A 22,018-nucleotide genomic window follows, 5' to 3' on the forward strand; every position below is an offset into this window, starting at 1 on the left:
CTGTAGTAGGACCGTGTAGTAGAGCTGGAAGCAATGCTGTAGCATATTTGATCCACAAGGGTAATTATTTCATGGTTAGTGCGATAAAACGGAACAGTTAAGCTAAGTGAAAACTAATCACACAAGAGGATATAGTGAAACACAATACAGAAAGGAAGATGATAGAACTCTTTCCAGCATATCATTAATATCATTACTAAACGTCACTGAGAGCACTTGGTAACATCCCATATAAAAACATTTCAGCAATGAAAATCTAAATACAAGTCAAAGTATTGAATAAATCATTGCTAGATTTCTTAATGTGTATTATTTTCCATTGAATTATTCTCTTCTGAATTTGAGAGTAAGAGGTTTTCAACAATACCTGACAGAAGACTCCTCAGCCGTCAGTTAAACTGAGTTAAACTCTAAATATGCCATTTAGAGAAAGATACTATACTGTCCATCAGACCCCCGGCACATGCCTCTTCCCCTGCTCACAATCCCCCCGAGGCTCTTACTCTTACATGGATCRGATTGGCTGTTCCGACAATGGATGAAACTGATGCACTTCTGACTGCCATGTTGGCTCTGCTTAACATTACAGAGAACATATCAGTCTGCCAGACCTAGAACCAATATGGAGTCAYTTGCATGACAGTTACTCTATTGAAGGTTGTATTAGATATCATGAGCTTTAGAAAGCAAAATGAACTGCTTGTGACAGATGGCACGCGTTAGCTCAGGTTAGTGTAAATAAATAAACACTGCTAAGGTATGAGATTAGCATACACTAAGATCCTTGACTATACAACATTTCTTGAAATCTAAACAAATGAGGGCATGGGGTACTATAATGTCTAGAAATACACACGTAAAGATCTCTTCTCTGATGCTCTGAAAAGGATGTTGACTGAGGAGTCAGGTTTCCTATCAAACAATAGGCTATAGAACTAGAGGGATTCACAGACTATTGGTTTATACAAGGATATAATAATAAAGCAAGTGATTCGTATATATTCTTTTCTTTTAATCAAACTTTGAGCATATACACATTGTATGAAATACAACATACCAAAGCAGTTAGCATATAAACAAACATGTAGAAAGGAGAGAGCTTAACAAAGGAAACAACAGACAGGTCGTGTCCAATTGGTTAAAACAAAACAGTGTTTGAAACGGCGCTCTGGATCGAGCAGACATTGGCTTTCAATGAGAATGAWTATGTGCAGTTTGTGTATTGGTGATTTTGTTTGCTCCGTAGACTTTCCKAACTGGTACCATAGAAACTCTAAATGTCCATCATGGCTGCTTAGGATCTTGATCAAACAAAGAGGCCAGACAGACCCTTACACTGCAAATCTATTTTTTCATAACTCTCAGTCCTTGTGATGTACCCTCTTCCCAGTCAGTCTGCGTCTTTGCTTTTTGCTGGTCCTCCCAACTCTGTTCTTTTCAAGTCTGCCCTTCTTGTCTGTGGCACCTGGCTTCTTGTCTGTTGGCCGGCCTCGTCCTTTGCCTTCCTGCTTCCCTTTCCTGCTTCCCTTCCGCTGCGTTTGGTGAGCGTGGAGCGAGGCGTTCAGTGAGCAGATTCTGCAGAGAGATAATAACGTGTGAGAATAACTTGCCACCACAGTGCTCATATTGTTATATAGGCATCATATTAGACTAAATTAGCTGTCAGAACTGAATACAGAATGAGAATAGAACAGGAATTGGGGCTCATTACTATTCATTAGCAGGGTATATAGCACAGTTGTTGAGGAATAATGCAATTTACATAAATAATTACCCACTTTTTTAAATCCTCCAGTGATTATGACCATTATCAATAACACATAAATGTTATTGATAGACATGTCAAATTACACATTTAAATTTTTTAGGATACGAAGCCACAAATTGTGCATTCAAATATTTTAAATATTATTGACAAGGAAAGAGTACAAGTGTTTTTCATTAAATGTGAGTGAGGATAAACACAGCATACTTTTTATTGAGGATGGGATTCCCAGATTTCTTTGGCATAGCGCTCATTTTCTCCAGCTCCTCCACCTCCTCCTCCTCACCATCCTCAGTAATCTTCAAAAGAAAATGTACAGTTTGAATACCTTTCAGAGAAACAATTTCAAAACATAAGAACACGGGACGTGGAAATCAGCAACAAATGCTTTACCTGATTGGTTGCTGGCGCAAAGAGGCTGGCCCCTGTGAGGTCAAGGTCACTGATGGTTGTTACYGTAACAGTATGGTTGGGGTGATCGTACTGTACAGACTCGGTTGTGCCCGTTATCACATCCTCCAATTCATCTTCTTCATCATCATCCTCATCTGTGGAGAGTTAACCATAACAATAAGAGTAAGTAAGCAGATTAAATGGATTCCCACTACATGTTAACTTCTGGTTAAACCTGAAAACACAGATAAGGGCAAGTGAAGATAGCCAACAATATTCTGTCAAGCCTAGCTGACATATATAATTATTTCGCTCAAACTCACCGAGAGCCTCTTTTCTTTCCTGCAGCAACTTCAAATACTCCTTGTGTCTCTGGAATTAAAGAGTATATATGATTTGTGCCCCCTTCTGTCCACATTGTTAGTATTCCCCTCATCAAAAACTCTACTTTAAGGGACAAGTTTTACACACCATGTCTATTTAATTAACACTTGGGTTTAAATCTTGTGCTTTCTCTTAGCCCGGTGTTTACCTCTTCTTTGACTCTCTTCTGCTCCTCCTTTATCTTGGTCTGGATTTCSACCACTGCTGCTTTCCTCCTCTCCACCTTTCTCTTGTGGAATCCTGTCAGATACTCCCTGCAGGAGATACGATAKGTCAAATAGATGAGTACATTCATGACAAGTCACTTGTGGTCACTTTCTTGCATTCASCAATACTTAACTACTGATAGGATTAATGGGAACTTGGCAAACKAATTAGAGGTCRACTAAACACATTTCTCAAAGACAGAGAGGCAGGATGATGTGGCTTATGATTCTCMATCAACYATGAWGGCATATCAAACAAGCTGACCATGTAAATGAGACCTACCTAGCAATCTAGCTAGTTTAGCCAGAGATGCTCTATAGTTAGCTAACGTTAGCTTGCTATGCGTTGAGGGACTCCTGTGCTGTTTATGTGCCAAACTCACTGTCGCTCGTTATCGTTGAACATGACCACACATTTCTCTCTTTTCTTAGATCCAGGTTTAAATTTKTCATGCTTCCCCTTTTCCTTTTTGTTCCAGTTCTTCATGTTTTTCATTTTGAGAACACGTGAGCTTGTTTTTCAGCTGACGTTTTGCTTCAAAAGTCCCTGCTTTGTGTGCATCATACAATGTGGTCCGACTGGGACAACCTCCCAAGCACTTTGGTTCTTTGAAATTGTGGCCATTCTCTCCAATGCCCAGTTCTAGAAGAGTAATTGAAAAAAGCGCATTGAAATTAAATGTTAGTTATTCAGAATTCTGATGAAAGTAAAATAACATTGCCATGCCTACATTAAACATTGATAAATGTACAACTTTAATATTGCCAACATATTTAAGGACAATTTGTTGAAAATACATAAAGCAATTGGCCGTATCAAAAATGTAGCACTGTTGAAACCAAAGCCTACGAGGGTGGAATAATCTGTTTGGTGGACACTGCCTACCCCAGAGCAGTGTGACCAACCCAAATTTGATAATGTATGTAGCTGTGCAACTTTCAAACAGAGACCACATTCCACTCTGAACATGAAACCAGGTAGTCAAATACTGGGAACCACAGTCTGCTGGTACATTCCTACAGATTAATACAGAGAGCAAGTCTGGAGACACAATAGTTATTTCTACTTTTCTTTGACTTGGGCTGAATATTGGTGTCTTACAGCCACTCGCTGTAAGACACCAATATTCAGCCCAAGTCAAAGAAAAGATTTCAGCAAGGGGAGATGGAGACAGAAAAGGAGGGCACATACATCATGAGCTCAATAATAAAGGCCAGGGACTGAGGAAGAGGGAGCTGAGGGGCAGAGAGAAAGAACCAGCAACTAGCTAAGAAAGCAGGAAGAGACCAGTAAAGTGTGGGTGGTCTTCTTCCCCAGTACCAGTGTAGTTTTGTTGACCAGCCCAGTCGCTAGTTCCAGTGAAACACCTAATAAGGATCAAGATGAGCGTAATGCAGAACACTAACATTGCTTTAACAGTGTTCTGTCTAAAAACATCTTGTTTTGCCAACATAATCTTTACTGTAGCATCCCTACTGCTTGGCATTTATAGCGATTTAAAATAAGACACGAACACACACATGCTATCCATGGCCATCTTTTATTAAAAAACTAAATAGTACATAGAAATCCAGAAAACAATACATAGAGGGGAAAACATTAGATGAGATATTTTGTAACATCAGAAATCGTAGTAAGTCCATTCACTGCAAATGGTTGGTTGTGCAGCACTTACTAGACCACACTAACCAGTCTGATGAATTCAATCTGAAATAACGGTGCAGATACAAGGGACATGGTTGGATAAATTGACATCTTGTGGTGTATACAGCTGGTTTGAACTGGAAGACATACAGTAGGTCTTTCTCATATTAGGGTAAAGTGTATTAACACATTTCTGTGCATTGGAGTTCATGTCAAAAACACTACAATGTGCCAAATAATGATGCCCTATAAAACTCCCATACTAATGACTTGATGGACAACAGAACTTCCTGCATAAAATATTATTTAAAAAAAAAAGTCACTCCAACAGTTTATATCCCTAGGTTGCCTTGACAATATAAAACAATAAAGGAAACAAGATTGCTCTAAAAAAAAACTGAGCAGGTATAATATTACAGCCATTAAATAAGAAAATCAGAACACAAAGATGAGAATGACGAAAGTGACAAAGTCTAGCCAACAGACAATACAGTTAAAAGCAATTGGACAGATTCCACAATGATAGCTCTGACACTGAAAACATAACAAAATAATTGTTAACTACATCAAGGCCATTATGCTCGAGAGCTTCCCAATCAGATTGGTCAGAATCAACCTTACTAGTGACAGTGACCGAACTGTTTGGTCAATAACATAGTCAACTCACTCCGGCCCCAGGCTGGTGGCCAATACACAAACCATTTAACCTTCCTACAGAGTTGATGGTACCTTCTTTCTACCCATTCGTTTCCCCTCTCGCATACGTAAGAACATCCTGCTTCATTCTATTCAAGACAGCTGTCTCTACATGGCTACAGAATGTACAATCACAAATGTGATACTGTGTATGCGACTGACTGTGTGTGTGTGTGTGTGTATATATATATATATATATTTAAAAAAATTGGGCTTTGATTTCCCATTTAGGGTGATGCTCCAATCCATGAACCTTTTTTCTTGTTGAAAAATGAATGGCACTTTTACAGTGCTGGKCCATTAATATTGCACTGCACTGCTGAGTCTAAATAAAGCTGCTCTGTGTACTGCACGACTACTGTCAACATGCCAACTGGTGTGGTACTACAGTATATTGCGCTCGAGTACACTGGCAATGTACAGTCAATGAGGTAGATATAAATAGATACTACTCTGCACTGTACTGTGAGAAGCAAGTTATTTTGAATTGTACAGTAGTGGCTAGAGGGTGACTATCAAAGCTAGAATGCACTGAAGCCACAGTCGGTCTCCTTGCYTTGAACTATTGTATTGGGCTGTCAAAAATACATACATTTTAAATGCATCATTGTGAAGCTTGGACGTACATGACATTTTAGCATTTAGCATCTAGAACTTGTGGAATGCCAGTGCATGTGCAGCCCGTCATCTACCTGTGACAATACAGCTCTGTAAAAAAGCTTTTGACATGACGAGCACAACCTCTTTGTGGATGAAGGTCCATTCATCGCGGGGCACAACTCAAAATAGCTGTTGGCTAATTAGCCAAGCAAAGAGAGAGACTGAATTGTATGTGGATGAGACCCAATGGCAGCCATTTTGGCCCTTTTTCCCTTTGGGGCCTATAAGCAGATTCTCTCTACGCTAAGCAGTGTTAGCAACATTACAGTGTTAGCATTATACCAGTGAGCATGTGAGAAACCAGTGTGCAGTGGTCCAGTGTATGGGCTGCATTATATACAATCTCCTTCTGTGAGGATATGGGGGTGTGTTAGGCGTGTGTGACAGTAAATATGAGACTGCCAGAATGTTAACAGTAGTCAATGTTCAGTGTGAAGATTCAAGGTCCCTTTTGGAATCTCTCCTGTACAGTGATATGTCCATGAGATTAGACTGTTGGCGTAGTTGACTATTAGATGCTGTGTGGAAATYGCTGACTAGTAATTTATCAGTGCTATGTCTATAGGGCTAGGTGACTGTTCTGGGATCTGTATGAGTGGGCTAATTTCTAATATGTGGTGGAGAATAACTCATCACTGACCACTGATCAGTACTCTGAGTGAGTAGATCACAAGTCAGCGTTAATGTGTGTGGGTCTAACTGATCTGAGATCTGTCTGAGGGGGAATTATCAGGAGGCCGCGATGGTGGTGCCCCCGCTGAGGCGGAGCAGGATCTGCTGACAGTCCTGTAGGGAGCGGCGGTCGCCCACACGCTCAAGCGTGCGCTTGGCCTCGGCCAGCAGGCGGGCGCGGTGCCCTGGTGGGGTCAGCAGGGGTAAGGGTAGGTGGCGGCACGCCAGCAGGATGGCATGAGCCCTTTCACGCTCACCCAGAACACAGTCACCCTCTGCTGCAGGGCGGAGGAGGAGAAGAGGGGAGGAGGAAAAAGTAAAGAGAGAAGGTCAGTACAGTTGGGTGGAAAGCACTAAATGTGTTAATTTGACATCAAAAACACATTTGATATCAACTTCAAATGGTATCATTCATGATAATAATTGAAGTGTGGGTGTCCTTACCCGTGGTGTATCCAGGATTGTTGGTCCTGCGTCGGAGGCTGTGCTCCAGTAGCTGGTGTGTGCGGGTGGGACTGGCACCAGCCATCAGCCTCACTGTGGTCTCATGCAGGAACACCTGGGAGTGGACAAGAGAGGGAACACACATTATTACACCACAGATAGCCATGAATAATGCATGAATAATCCAGCAGGTCTGAAGCCCTAGTTACCTTGTGTTGTGCCTGTCTGTAGCATTGGCCCAGCCTTCGCAACGAACTCAGGTCCCGCTGGAATCCAGCCAATTGGGAGCTAGGGGCGGGGCCTGGCTCCCCATTGCTGCTGCTTCCTCTTTGCCATAGGCTGGTCCTGAGGGTCAGCAAGAGGTCACAGACCAGGAGCTCCACCCCCTTGTTATAGGAAAGACAACAGTAAGGCAGACATAATTATTATTTTTTTTTCTAACTGTTGAACTACGTAATAAATGACTACACAATGAGTTATGGAAACTAATAGAGGCATATGGGACAGTACATGCACCGTAAGCAGTGTCTCGACCTGGATATGGTGTGTTGCAGGTGCCTGCAGATTTGGGAGGCCTCTGTACTGCACTGCAGACACATTGCAATGGGCTGCAGGATCATGCAATGCAACTACAATGCACCACAGCCACCCCCTACCACCCACACACTTCTACTATACCTAGCTAGTCAGCTTGTACCTGTGCTTTTGTGAGTCAAATGAGCACCCATGCAACGGTCACCGTGTGCAGTATATGTTTGTTCATGGTGTGTGTGTGTGTAATATGACCAATGAACACTGTCAATCAACCAAACTCCATTACAACCTGTACTGCATGTACATGTATATACACAAAGGTTAGAGTTGGTTCAACTAGAAATCACAGAGAGTGCATATATTCACTTGCATCCTAAACACCCGCATTTTGGGAGAGTACCTTGTTGAGCCAGTTGCCAGGCTGGGCGGACAGGGGAACAGAGATGCTGGTGCGCAGGTAGCTGCTGGCCCTTTCGCAGTGAGACAGACTGGCCACCGCCCCCTCTCCCTTCAGAGGAGACAGGCTCATCTGCACCGCCTTACACAGCAGCAGCACAGCCTTGGGCAACGGATGACTGCAGGACGACAGGGAAAACAACATAGGATTATGGCAATGCTTCTAATGTKATTTACATACACATCACTGGGACCATGCTCCCACACTTCCAAAACATCTACTGAAAACGGTGCATGAAGAAGGCCCACAACATCATCAAGGACCCCACATACTCCAGCCACGAGCTGTTCACTCCCTTACTGTCAGGCAGACGGTATCAGAGCATGAGGTCTGATACCAACAGGCTCAGAGACCACCTGCCCTTATACTCCACACCTTAGCACACAACTGATGTTACCAGACTCTTATTAAGATTACTAAATACTGCACAATTTAAACACTTGCCCCCTAATCCTCTCTTCCCCGAAACATGTATAAATATTGGTCACTAKATTTMACCTTCCTGTATTATACTTATGCTAAAATGTTTATTCTATTCTACTGAGCCATTTACTTTATATTCCTATTCTTATKTTTTATTATTTCTTATTGTTGTTGTTCTATTGTCCAGAAGGAACCTGCAAGTAACAATTTCTTTGGACAGTGTACAGTCCTGGCCAAAAGTTTTGAGAATGACACAAATATTAATTTCCACAAAGTTTGCAGCTTCACTATCTTTAGATATTTTTGTCAGATGTTACATTGGAATACTGAAGTATAATTACAAGCATTTCATAAGTGTCAAAGGCTTTTATTGACKATTACATGAAGTTGATGCAGAGTCAATATTTGCAGTGTTGACCCTTCTTTTTCCAAGACCTCTGCAATCCGTCCTGGCATGCTGTCAATTAACTTCTGGGCCACATCCTGACTGATGGCAGCCCATTCTTGCATAATCAATGCTTGGAGTTTGTCAGAATTTGTGGGGTTTTGTTTGTCTAGCCAACTCTTGAGGATTGACCACWAGTTCTCAATGMGATTAAGGTCTGGGGAGTTTCCTGGCCATGGACCCAAAATATCGATGTTTTGTTCCCCGAGACACTTAGTTATCACTTTTTCCTTATGGCAAGGTGCTCCATCATGCTGGAAAAGACATTGTTCGTCACCAAACTGTTCCTGGATGGTTGGGAGAAGTTGCCCTCGGAGGATGTGTTGGTACCATTCTTTATTCATGGCTGTGTTCTTAGGCAAAATTGTGAGTGAGCCCACTCCCTTGGCTGAGAAGCAACCCCACACATGAATGGTCTCAGGATGCTTTACTGTTGGCATGACACCGGACTGATGGTAGCGCTCACCTTGTCTTCTCCGGACAAGCTTTTTTCCAGATGCCTCAAATAATCGGAAACGGGATTCATCAGAGAAAATTATTTTACCCCAGTCCTCAGCAGTCCAATCCCTGTACCTTTTGCAGAATATCAGTCTGTCCCTGATGTTTTTCCTGGAGAAGTGGCTTCTTTGCTGCCCTTCTTGACACCAGGCCATCCTCCAAAAGTCTTCGCCTCACTGTGCGTGCAGATGCACTCACACCTGCCTGCTGCCATTCCTGAGCAAGCTCTGTACTGGTGGTGCCCCGATCCCGCAGCMGAATCAACTTTWGGAGACGGTCCTGGCYCTTGCTGGACTTTCTTGGGCGCRCTGAAGCCTTCTTCACAACAATTGAACCGCTCTCCTTGAAGTTCTTGATTATTCGACAAATGGTTGATTTAGGTGCAATCTTACTGGCAGCAATATCCTTGCCTGTGAAGCCCTTTTTGTGCAAAGCAATGACGACGGCACATGTTTCCTTGCAGGTAACCATGGTTGACAGAGGAAGAACAATGATTCCAAGCACCACCCTCCTTTTGAAGCTTCCAGTCTGTTATTCAAACTCAATCAGCATGACAGAGTGATCTCCAGCCTTGTCCTCGTCAACACTCACACCTGTGTTAACGAGAGAATCACTGACATGATATCAGCTGGTCCTTTTGTAGCAGGGCTGAAATGCAGTGGAAATGTTTTTGGGGGATTCAGTTCATTTGCATGGCAAAGAGGGACTTTGCAAAGAATTGCAATTCATCTGATCACTCTTTATAACATTCTGGAGTATATGCAAATTGCCATCATACAAACTGAGGCAGCAGACTTTGTGAAAATTAAGATTTGTGTCATTCTCAACTTTTGGCCACGGCTGTATACCAGGTGTATCTCGTACATACAACTAATAAAACACACACACACACACAAAGTATACTGACTCGAGGGTATGGAGAGCTCTGGGCATGCGCTCTGCCTCTGCCAGCAGTGACCTCACAGCGACATCATCTCCTTGCAGCCAATGGGCAGCAGCCTTTAGGACCAATGCCCACCAGCGACTCACTGGGTCTGCCACTAAGCAGAGAAGAGATTACATGACAACATTAGACTTCAACTGTGGCATCAAGAGGTCTAGCAACAAATGTTCACGTTATATTGAAAAGGTCAATTATGTTAATCATAAAGAGTTTATCTTTAGTGTTCAAGATACATATAAGAAAAAAATCTATACACATTCACAGCATCAGATCATCTCGTAGGAAAGAAAGATGGGAGAAATCTGTAAAGAAATCTGTCCCACACAGAGCATGGTGTGGTTCACACCAACGTGTGCATTCCAGTACCTGGCATGGTGGTGTGATTAGGTGGGGCTGMGAAGGGAGGAGAGGAGGACTCCTCTGTGCAGCTGTTTAATAGCTGGAGAAACTCCAAGGCACTGGAGAACTCCCTGAGAGAGAGAGAGAGAGAGAGAGAGAGAGAGAGAGAGAGAGAAAATAAAACAAAGTAAAGTAAACTATTTGCATAAGTAAACAGGAGAGTGACTGGCCACTGTGAGGACCCTGGCCTTACCCAGAGTCGTTCTTGGGCTTGTCTMCCTCCGTGTCAGTGTGGGGCTGGATGAGGGAGTGCACAGCTCTCTCCAGCAGCTTCTCACAAAAACAACGATGCAGCTGAGCGATGGGGTCAGCTAAAGGAAGAGAGAGAAAGAAGGAGGGAAAGAAAGATAATTAAAAGGCCTAATTGTTGCATGAGGGCATTTCTGTATACACTATGAGCTCTTCCGTCAACTTTATTGTTCATACCTGGGTCTCTCTGGGAAGTGTACACGCCCTCTCTGCTCTCAGACTTCACAGACCAATCACAGCTGAGGAAGAACTGCCTGCCCAATGGGGTGAAGAGCCAGTGCAGACAGTCAGGGATGGGCTTGGAGTCTGATTGGCTGGCCACACCCTCAGCACAGCTCAACAGGTAACCCTGGGTTACAGACATGTAGGGAAAGATGACAGTGTGTGGATAGTATCAGAGATATCATTACCATAGCAGTAATGGAGGGATGTGGAGGATTAGTAATGGAGGATGGAGGGATGCCCTGAGACACTCACAGGCAGGCAGGAGAGGTGGTGGCCCAGGACAGTGCGCAAAGCTGTTGCCGCGGTGACATAGATCTGGGCCTGCTGGGCAGGGGCCATCTTGCTTTGGGCGCTCTCACTGAGGTTGACAGCACTCATAGACAGAGACAGAGCCCACAGGCCACTGCGCTGGGGAAGCTTCCCTACACAGAGAGAGAGAGTGAAGTTCCAGACAGAGGATGGGGTACTACTGTGTTATGTTATCGTGTTTACAATGACTAATGATACTGACCTAGGCTCAATGTTCTAGAATATTCAGTGTTGTCACCTGTGAGCTGCAGCTGGCTCAGCCTATGGTAGACCAGAGCTGCATCCCGGGAGCTGGTCTTGGACTCCTCCCCCTTGTGCTTCCCACCAACCTGGCGAACCAGCCAGCCCAGAGGGGTGGGGTGATGCAGACAGTAGCGAATTAGGTTCCAGGAGAGGGAGAAGAGGAGGTCCCAACTGGTGGTGGGCAGCGCTCTGGTCAAGACTGACAGGCAGGTTTTCAAACTGGCCATGGCTGCTGTATAGTCACCCTGTAGGAGTGGAGAGGTGGGAAAATCTATAAAAATACTTATGGAACTTGGCATTCATGTACCTATAGACAGAGAGATGGTTTTACCCAATCAGGGCACCAGTTTAAGAGATACTCATACACAAGTACAGAGAAAAACAATAAGGTAGGGGGAAATCCTTCAGACATAAAGGGATGTGAACTCACTCTGTTGAGATGTAGGTCTGCTTGTTTACGTTGCCTCCAGAAAGAGACAGATTTGGGCGAGTGGAGGGGGGTGACAGGCTCCCAGAGGTAGAGGACCCTAACACAGCCCCACACTGCCCCAACACCGCTCAACATCCACACCGTCAACCATGGCAACAGGCACCAAAGCCAGGTCGCTGTGGGAAAGAGGGAGGAGTCAGTATAACATTTACATTTACATTTAAGTCATTTAGCAGACGCTCTTATCCAGAGCGACTTACAAATTGGTATAAGATACATATACTCCAATACATCCTCAAAACAACTCCCAAACGGGAATTCTTACTGGGAACTACTACTGTTAAGAAAAATAATGACTGACTATAATAGCCTATCATGAATATATACATGCAAAAGGACTTGTATGGTCAGTGTAAGGGTAAACTAAGGGGCTGACCAAAGTTCTGGGTCTGGCTGGGTAATGAGAACAGCGTCCTGGAGGCTCCGTGTGCAGAGGTCAAGCCAGAGCTGCCCTGGGCCTCAGATCCCAGGAGAGAGGGCAGGGGGTTGAGGGAGAGGCAGAAGAAGGTGAGGGCGCAGAGGAGGAGACGAGAGCGATCCATCACTCCCACGGAAGATGGTGAGCCAGGCTCACTCTTCACCTGAGAGAAGGAGAGAGAGAGAGAGAATAGTTCAACTACTATGTAAGTGTTCAACCTTTGCAACATTCAATTCAAACAATTTCCACACAACAACAAAAACATCACAGTTTCTTGACTATCATCATCACAGTACCTGCTCATGGTCCAGTAAGGGACTGCCAGGCTCGGAGTCGATGCAGTATGGAGAGAACTCACGAGGAGATCCTGAACCAGACTCCGAGGCTGGAGGTGACATCATCAGCATCTCTGGTTTCATCTCCACATCGTCAGACAGCACCACTGACTCTGACAGAGAGGAAGTGGGAGAGAGCCCAATGTGTTACGGCCCGTTCATGAACTGAAGTTGTGATGGATTAACTAGTAATAAATGGGGGACTTACTGTTCTTGCTGTTCATCTTGAGGGCCAGGTTCTCCTGCCGTAGTTTGTGGTTGACCTGCTGCAGGTATTTGATGTAGTCGATGGCTTTCCTCAGCACTCCTGACTTGTGCATCTGCGTACAAACACATTAGCAATGTGTCAGTGTACATTTGGTGAGAGTGCCCTATACGTACAACTCCATTCCTCTGACTTCCATGTACTCTAGGAAATACCAAGAGTCTGTGGTTTAGCATATAGCCTAATTAAGTTTGACACCTGTGAAACATTCAAATTGTTCCAGCATGCTCCTCTAAGTTTCTATCGGACTTGGACCACAAAATAAAACTAAACCCACTGTTCCTGTAAGGTCAAAGATAATCAATATTGGATTATTGTATGACTTGGTTTTCCTGACCTTGGTGTCGCCGCCCATGACCAGGTCTCTCAGCTCCAGGATCTTGTCATTGATGGAGGAGCGGTACCTCTTCTCAATGATGTTGTGGGTGGTTCTCCTCTCCCCCTCCTTCATCACCCCCCCTGGACCCATCACCATCCCCATCCCATGGTCCATCACCTGCCTGTTCCCACCTACACAGTGGGAGGTGCCTGACGACAGCTGTTTGATGGGCAGCTTGTCTCCACCCCCCATCATGACAGGCACAGTGGTCAGGATGTTACTGCCCATCAGAGTCTGAGGGAAGAGTTAAGGTAAAAGTCAGTGGTGACATATGAAACAGCTAAGATACTAAGGGGGACTGAGCAGAGAAGCATGTTAAATGGAATTATTTTCTCATCTCTATTTGAAGTACTTTTCAGTCCAAGTTCAGGWTTAATCTGMGTCTTTGTGACCGTCCKCATTAGACCCTGAYCAGAGAGAAWAGAAAGGGAGAGAGCGAAGCAGACAGATAGTATAGAGACCTACCGGTACCTGTAGAGTCTGTGTCTGGATAGGATGGGTCAAGGTGGTGATCCCAGGGTTCTGCATGGTGGACAGAACCTGTGTCCCATCAGGTTTCAGGGTGGTCAGAACCAGATTCTCTGTCTTCAGAATCTGAGGCTGGTGGACCAGAAGCTGAGAGACCAGGGACACTGGATCAGTTACAACCAGTGATGCCATACACAACACAAGGTCTATGGTTACAACATGCTAGGATCTGCACATATTTAGAGAGACTTTATAAAGATTGGATGCAACTAGTTTTGATTAGGGACTCAAACATTGTAAAGTATGAAGCTTGATACTCACGGGTACCTGTTGAACCTGCTGTTGCATGGTGTGGACTGTAGGCGCGGTGGAGAGAGTCTGGATGGTCTGGCCCGTCTGCAGTAGTCTCTGGTGCTGGATGGTCATGGGTTGAACCTGTGGTGATGTCATTATGCTCTGCATCTGCGGTTGGAGGACTGTGGGYAAAAAGAGAGGTATGCAGTAAGGATACATTGTCAAAGAGCACCAGTCATATAGAAAAACACGTAGGGCTCTGAATATCTTCACATGATAAACATCTTTAAGTGCATTTCTAATGAATAACCACCATTTCCCAGTGACCTAATCTTTTCAGTAAAAAAAAAGTTGCTCTAACCTTGGAAGCTTGTAGTGGGACTCTGGTGGCAGATGACAGGGTTCTGGATAAAGCGGGACTGGCCGCCGCTGGATGTGATCATCACCGTCTGGGCCTGGGTCTGAATGGGCAGAGCCTGGTTGTGGGTCTGGACCAGGGTGTGCACAGGGAAGCTATGCGTCTGCATGGGGATGCTCTGGCTGTGGACCTGGATGGTGGGTTGCTGCTGGGGCTGGGGCTGGATGGCCTGCATCTGGGGCCGGGGCTGGAGCAGGGGAGGGGCGCGGATCTGATGCTGCCCCGAAGAGAACGTCTGGACTGGGGTCTGTGGTGGGGTGAGGGGCAGGGARTGGGGGGCCAGTGTTTGGGTGGGGYTGAGGGTCACYTTGCTGTMCTGGTAAACTGTGGTAGTGGTCTGGGGTGTCTGTGGGGCTTGAGTGGGTGGGCGTGGGGTGGCCCCAGCACCATTCTGTAGGGAGCCCGCAGAGGCCATCTGGTCCTCAAAGAGGTCGGGGAAGTCCCCCACCTGGTTGCTGACAAACTGGAGCATCTCTAAGGAGAGAGAATAATTCAAGGGGTTCATGGTTGTGGGTGAGCTAAAATGCACTTTATACTTAGACATAAAATCAMGTGGAATGGCAATTGATTGACTAGACAACAAATTTGACTTTACATAGTTAGCATAAATTTGGTTATTAGACATAATCCATTGGTTAATATGGCCCTCTAATGAGGTAGGGCTTTATTGTTGCAGTCAAATCAAATCTTATTTGTGCCAAATACAACTTAACCAACAACGCAGTTCAAGAAATACAGAGTTAATAAACTTTTTACTAAATAAACTAAAGTAAATCAAATCAAAAAGTAACACAAGAAATGTACATAACAATAAAGAGGTGATATACAGGGGGTKCCGAGTTAATMTAAAGGGGTACAGATTAGTAGAGGTAATTTGTAAAGTGACTATGCATAGATAATAAACAGTGAGTAGCAGCATTGTAAATAGGGGGAGGGGTCAATGTAAATAATCTGGTGGTCATTTGATTAGTTGTTCAGCGGTCTTATGGCTTGGGGGTAGAAGCTGTTAAGGAGCCTTTTGGTCCTAGACTTGACGCTCCGGTACCACTTGCTGTGCGGTAGCAGAGAGAACAGTCTATGACTTGGGTGACTGGAGTCTCTGACAATTTTTTGGTACTTCCTCTGACACCGCCTAGTATTTAGGTCCTGGATTTCAGGAAGCTTGGCCCCAGTGATGTACTGGGCCGTACAACCTGTCACAAGGGGAGATCCACAACTAGGGACTTTTCTAACGCCTTCAAAGGCCTGCCTTAAGGTGCTGGACCTGGAGTTCCTATGCCTGCCCAAAATGATTCGTTTTAATGTCGTATAGAGTTTTTTAAACAATCTTTATTAAGAACTGTCATTTTATTGTGAGGAACTGGAGTTTCATCTGACATTTTTTCAGTTTTGTCCTCTTTTGTGAGTGAGGCATTGGAAGAGGCATTGGTCTGTGGTTGAATCTGTGTTTAAAATTCACTGCTCGACTGAGGGACCTTACAGATAATTGTATTTGTGGTGTACAGAGATGAGGTAGTCATTCAAAAATCATGTTAAACACTATTATTGCATAGAGTCATTTAAACTTCTGTGATTTGTTAAGCACATTTTTTACTTCTGAACTTATTTAGGCTTACCATAACAAAGGGTTGAATACTTATTGACTTAAYAKAWWWKAWSWTMWWWTMTRTWAYMWAAAAAAAAWATATATATATATATTTCCGCTTTGACATTACGGGGTATTGTGTGCAGGCCAGTGACACAAAATCTAAATTTAATCAATTTTCAATTCAGGCTGTAATAAAACAAACTGTGGAAAAAGTCAAGGGGTGTGAATACTTTCTGACGGCACTGCAGATTATTAACCTGCATTAGAAATTGGCCTTGAGTGAAGAGATCACAGAAAGAGGAGAAACCACAGTGACCTCCAGTAGAGATTTACAACAGTGACAATGCCATTTACTGCCAGGGCAAGGTCACTGAAGGAATTAAGAGGTTTATGGAGTAGCGGCCTTGGTTTGATACACTGCTACTGTTCCGGCATCGAGTCAAGGAAGAGAGCGCCAGCTAATGCTTATAGGAAAGCCTTCCCTGGCAGAAGCGGTAGAGATACTCTTAATGATCGGCTATGAAAAGCCAACTGACATTTACTCCTGAGGTGCTGACTTGCTGCACCCTCGACAACTACTGTGATTATTATTATTTGACCATGCTGGTCATTTATGAACATTTGAACATCTTGGCCATGTTCTGTTATAGTCTCCACCCGGCACAGCCAGAAGAGGACTGGCCACCCCTCATAGCCTGGTTCCTCTCTAGGTTTCTTCCTAGGTTTTGGCCTTTCTAGGGAGTTTTTCCTAGCCACCGTGCTTCTACACCTGCATTGCTTGCTATTTGGGGTTTTAGGCTGGGTTTCTGTACAGCACTGAGATATCAGCTGATGTAAGAAGGGCTATATAAATACCTTTGATTTGATTCCAACGACTAGCCCTGAAAAATGCCATGGTAATCTAGTACAGATGCCCTGAGAGACCACGAGAACGAGGTAAAAGAGCACCCTGGTAAGAACATTACTTCAGCTACTGGTGGAGTAGGTCTTGATTGTGGACAGTTGTACTGATAAGAGCAGTTGAACATGCTAAAGAAAACGAGTAGTTTCAAACCGGTCTTGCAAGAAATGAGAGAAGCCTACATGTTGAAACTGTTTTGAACGCCCTCTACTGCAGGGTGTGTTTAACACTTGTCCATTTATCGTAAGACCACAACGTCTCAACCATACTGGCATGGTAGGCTAAATGTTCTCATGTGGTTTACCATTGTCTGGGGTGCATAACAAGCCTGTGATCAGTGGGAAGAGGGTTCCATTTCTCATTATTCAAATGACAGCTTTACATTTGACAATATAATTTTGTCCAGTTTAAAACTGCTGCTGTTAGCAATACTGCCAAAATCCCTTCTCTAATGACAATGTCAAAGACATGTCACCTTATACAGAAAGCATGTCCAGAGCATGGGCTTCAAAGGACTTTGGCATGGTCTTATAGATTCCACTGTGAAACTGGTGTCCTGTAGGGACCTGTGTCCCTGTAGGGACCTATGTATAGATAACGTTGCTAGAAGATTCGGGGTTAAAGAATATTCACACTTTTATCAATGAGGGGCTGCAACCTTGAACTCACACTTGRGATAAAGAAAGGCTAGACACCTAGGCCAATAAATGCATCGTCCTCCCATTTATGATCATGGTGACACCATTTATCAGAACGCAGCAGCCACTACTCTAAAACCCTTGGATGCAGTGTACCATAGCCTGCTTTGCTTTATCACAGGTGACAGGTTTAATATCACTGCATCCTTTATCAGAAGGTCAGCTGGACCTCAATTCCTGTAATTCACTTAATTTCTCCTTTTCGTTTACAAAGCTATTCTGCACAAGCTTCCAACATCTCACTTCTGTTAAAGGAATACTTCGGGATTTTGGCAATGATGACCTTTACCTACTTCCCCAGTGAGATGAACTCATGGATACCATTTGCATGTCTCTGTGTCCAGTATGAAGGAAGTTAGAGGTAGTAATGACTTGAAGTCCATGGGTATCTACTAGCATGCTAGAATTGAATTATCATGTGAGTAGTTTGTTTTCAGGGCACCATTGGGAATGAGACCCTGGCCTCAAATTGGCCTCCCCTGAATAAATAAAAGCTTATTAAATAAATAATAACATTACTGTAGAGTAACATTACTGTAATAACATTACTATGGTCGATTGATGAAGAAATGGCTTATAGGGTCCATCTCACGCTCGGGAAAAAAATWATAAGTGGCTAGTCTAATATTAATCATTCATTGGAATTGTCTGCTTCATCGACCACACCAAAGACAGACTCACATGCACATGCGCACAGGCTCCACAGGGGTTTGGCTTTCAGAGGTACAAAACAAAACAGAGCCCCAAGACAATTGTGACACAAAGGACTAAAACTGTCAAAACGGGGACAGTTTCCTAGGGCTGCTCAGAGCAGYGAAAATAGGTTATGTTACCAGAGCAGCTATTGCATTGGGAATAGTGGGGAGAAAAGTCTAGATAGTAGGGCCAGGACGATACCAGTATCACTCGTTAGTATTGTGGCAAGGAAACAAAACACATAGCGGATTTAACTTCTTTAGGAAAACAGCTCTAATGTTAGAAACAAACATCATATTGAATTATTTTCCAAGCCTTGACACACTATATTTCACAAACAGCAGGATAGATAAGGCTATGCAGAGACCTTCTGAGGGGATCCTTAGTTCCAAGACTTAAATAGCCTAGATCTCATATAAAAGGTATCATTAAAACACAAGTGAGTTTCTAATTGCATTAGTTTCTAACCCAAAGAGGCAAACAAAAGATTATACAGAGTCYCCCACCATCAAACTATTTAAGAGCTTTGGACTACATCTGGGTACCCTTTTTAAAAAGTTTCAATTSCTACCCAATCATTTCCAATTTACCGATATGTTTTCCTTTACATAGGTATAACATCTGACCAATTCAACTTACTAAATCTTTATTGTGGGGAGGAGTACATTTTTCATAAATAATTTAAGACTAAATTGAGTTAGACTCATACACAACATTCTCTTTTTCCCATTATTTTGTTATACCCAAGTCAAGGGGTCATAACTATTTGCATACTTCTCTTTTTAACAGTAAAGAGGGATTACATAACATTTCCCCCGGGTTCTCTTAGTTCCTGCACTGCAATGGGTCCCATTTATCCCATATTGTATGACAGCGTCACATCATTTCGGTGACTTYGCATTCAGTAATTGGAATCTGGTGACCTACGCCGGTCAATTCTGTGTCCAAAGCTCCATCCTTTCACAGTGTGCCAAGGGTAAAACTGCTGTTTTGATAAGATGGGAACAGTGATGTTATCTCCATACTGAGTCAATATSCTGAGCCTATGAATGAGCAGGGTGAAGTAGACATGTTTTCCCGTCAAAYAACAGAAGGGGTATTAATGATGGGCCAGTAGACATTGCGAGTCACTTTTTTCTCCATTATTGATGAACAAACCCTCAATGGTATGACAGCCAGGAGAGGGATAGACAAGCATGACAAAAAAAACATCTCAGAACAAAATGTAATGAAGAACATAGATAAATAAGAAACAAGTAAAACTAGGCTAATAAGCCATTGGGAAAGTATAAGGAACTTTTTGCCTACAGATAATTGAATGACACAGCTCACAGTTGAGTCACACTCAGTTACATTTGAGGAGTTGTTTCACACGCACACACTAAACTGTTGCATTACCACTGTTCTGTAGGCCAACCACCCATTTAAAATATGCTTGAATCTTCACTGATGTAAAATGTGATTGCAATATTAAATCAGTGACACAGAATCATTTAAGCAAATTATTGTTTAGAAACGTAAAACTGTGGAGTGCTAAGTGTATCTAAGTATCCTATGCAACGCCCCAAAATTAAGGGTGAACAAYTTCCAATCCTATGGCATCCACAATAGTTTCATGGTTGACGACACTGTCCTACTGCCAATATTTGACACAGACAGAAAGTATATAATTATTTATATACTCTTTTAATGTGAGGTGCATCATAATTAGCTAGTCTAAATACAGTACCTATATGTAATTGTAACCAATTGACTATCAACAAGCGGGCTTGCTTGACACATGATACAAATCACCAGACTCRCGGCCTTACCGCGACGACACACAARACTGTCAGAAAGCAGAAATAGGACACAAACTCGTGGACAAACACAAAATAATTCCATATTCTCTCATCAATTATGACATAAATAGTAACTCACCATCGATGTCTCCCAGTGTAAATTCGTCCCCTAGTTCTGACAAAGTCGGATCCATATTTTCCATGGTCGAGATGTACTCCCCACTAACGTTACTGTCCATAATGAAATTCAGAACTTCGCCTCCCCGGCTTTAACCYGAGGTTGCTGAAGGAAAGAACCAAGATGTCCAGAGATCTTTGAAGCGTTAACAACGCATACGGTCACTTTATRTTAGCTCTAAGTTTATTAAACTATRAGAGGACATGTAACACRTCACCAATGKCTCAGAGGCCGATTTCTATTTAGATAAACTCATTTAGAATTTAGACGTCGCCATCTTGTTTCCACTACTTACGTCATTTACAAACAGCGTTTGTGAACCAGGACGACTCCTGATTGGCTTAATCCTGGCTGTTGTTGTCATGAGACCAGGCACCATTGTCCAATAGAAATGTCACCTTTACCGTGGCCTGATAGTACGTCAACGATCAGAAGCTTTCTTGAAATTTGCATTGACTCCTCCCAAATATTTCTTTAAAAAAAGAGCCTATCCAAAGAGATTCACTCTAATAAATATTTAATGATATCTGACTTTATATATGAGCCCGCCCCATTTGAACAACATTATTAATGTTCTGGCTATCCCCAGATGTTACGCGATACCTACCATCAGGATATGAATTATACAATAACAATTTTTTAAAAATCACTAATTACAAATTAATATTCTCATGTTTGTGTGAAAAAATTCCAGTTGTTAGACGGTATGAAACTGACCTCAAGTATAAATACATTAGTTACATTTTGTAAACACAAGTAACATTTTATACAGATTTTCAACAAAGTCAAGAAATACTGCCTTGTTTCATTAAAAAAAGTTACTTGTTGCATGACTGTTAGTTTGTCAGCAACCTGAGTGTGATATAAAGATAAATTAAATAGTAACCAGTGCCCGCGCACATTTACTCTGTACCCGTACCCTCTGTAAAAAGCCTCGCTATTGTTATTTTAACGCTGCTCTTTAATTATTTGTTACTTTCATTTCTTTTTTTTTTAGGTATTTTTCTTAAAAGTGCTTTGTTGGTTAAGGGCTTGTAAGTAAGCATTTCACTGTAAGTACTACACCTGTTGTATTTGGCACATGTGACAAATAACATTTGATTAGATTCAGTACAGCTACTAAACACAGTCACTTTTGTGTGTGTGCCTAAAGTCTAATTCCCTGGTGTGTCAACTGAGCTGAGGGTGACATACTATTCCTTAAAACGCACATCCTTGTATTAATTCATATTTATTCTGTGCACTCAATATTAATCTGTATAAAAGAAAAAATGACAAGGACAGACATTTTTATCAGATTGTATTTTATTATGCATTTCAATTCTTTCCCCTTCAAAAAGCCACAACACTGCAACTGAATACATAATGTGAATGTGTGTTATACAGTACATCATTTCAGTTGTGAATAAGAGCTAAAAAATATGTTTTGTAATACTGGACCCGACTAKAAAGTTGTAGATTATATCGGTGGATTTATGAAAATCTGCATGCAGAAATAGATAACTGTCTTTCATTAAAA

The 22,018-nt window shown here is 42.8% G+C and overlaps 2 protein-coding genes across 4 annotated transcripts; both read right to left on the minus strand.

Moving 5' to 3' along the window:
* Nucleotides 1–991: 991 nt before the first annotated feature.
* nol12 (nucleolar protein 12) lies at nucleotides 992–3,317 on the minus strand. Its single transcript, XM_024136673.2, has 6 exons — nucleotides 3,132–3,317; nucleotides 2,691–2,796; nucleotides 2,482–2,530; nucleotides 2,159–2,313; nucleotides 1,973–2,064; nucleotides 992–1,575 (listed from the first exon to the last, which is right to left on the minus strand). The coding sequence occupies exons 1-6, from the start codon at nucleotides 3,242–3,244 to the stop codon at nucleotides 1,362–1,364; spliced, it is 729 nt and encodes a 242-aa protein (XP_023992441.1). The 5' UTR covers nucleotides 3,245–3,317; the 3' UTR covers nucleotides 992–1,361.
* A 953-nt stretch (nucleotides 3,318–4,270) lies between these two features.
* On the minus strand, nucleotides 4,271–20,798 carry srebf2 (sterol regulatory element binding transcription factor 2). 3 transcript variants are annotated; one of them, XM_024136676.2, is made up of 19 exons: nucleotides 20,461–20,798; nucleotides 14,601–15,131; nucleotides 14,267–14,421; nucleotides 13,949–14,092; nucleotides 13,436–13,711; nucleotides 13,042–13,153; nucleotides 12,795–12,946; nucleotides 12,457–12,661; nucleotides 12,021–12,196; nucleotides 11,586–11,835; nucleotides 11,291–11,460; nucleotides 10,991–11,162; nucleotides 10,758–10,875; nucleotides 10,532–10,635; nucleotides 10,130–10,262; nucleotides 7,800–7,974; nucleotides 7,075–7,251; nucleotides 6,866–6,980; nucleotides 4,271–6,699 (listed from the first exon to the last, which is right to left on the minus strand). In XM_024136676.2, exons 1-19 carry the CDS (start codon nucleotides 20,558–20,560, stop codon nucleotides 6,479–6,481), a joined length of 3,486 nt encoding a protein of 1,161 aa, XP_023992444.1. In that variant the 5' UTR covers nucleotides 20,561–20,798; the 3' UTR covers nucleotides 4,271–6,478. The 3 variants fall into 3 exon arrangements, with proteins under 3 accessions (XP_023992444.1, XP_023992443.1, XP_023992442.1); XM_024136675.2 differs by having other exon boundaries at nucleotides 13,943–14,092; nucleotides 14,273–14,421; nucleotides 20,461–20,797; XM_024136674.2 differs by having other exon boundaries at nucleotides 13,943–14,092; nucleotides 20,461–20,797.
* Between the last annotated feature and the right edge of the window lie 1,220 nt (nucleotides 20,799–22,018).

This window comes from Salvelinus sp. IW2-2015, unplaced genomic scaffold (genome assembly GCF_002910315.2).
Source record: "Salvelinus sp. IW2-2015 unplaced genomic scaffold, ASM291031v2 Un_scaffold992, whole genome shotgun sequence".
Lineage (NCBI taxonomy): Eukaryota > Metazoa > Chordata > Actinopteri > Salmoniformes > Salmonidae > Salvelinus > Salvelinus sp. IW2-2015.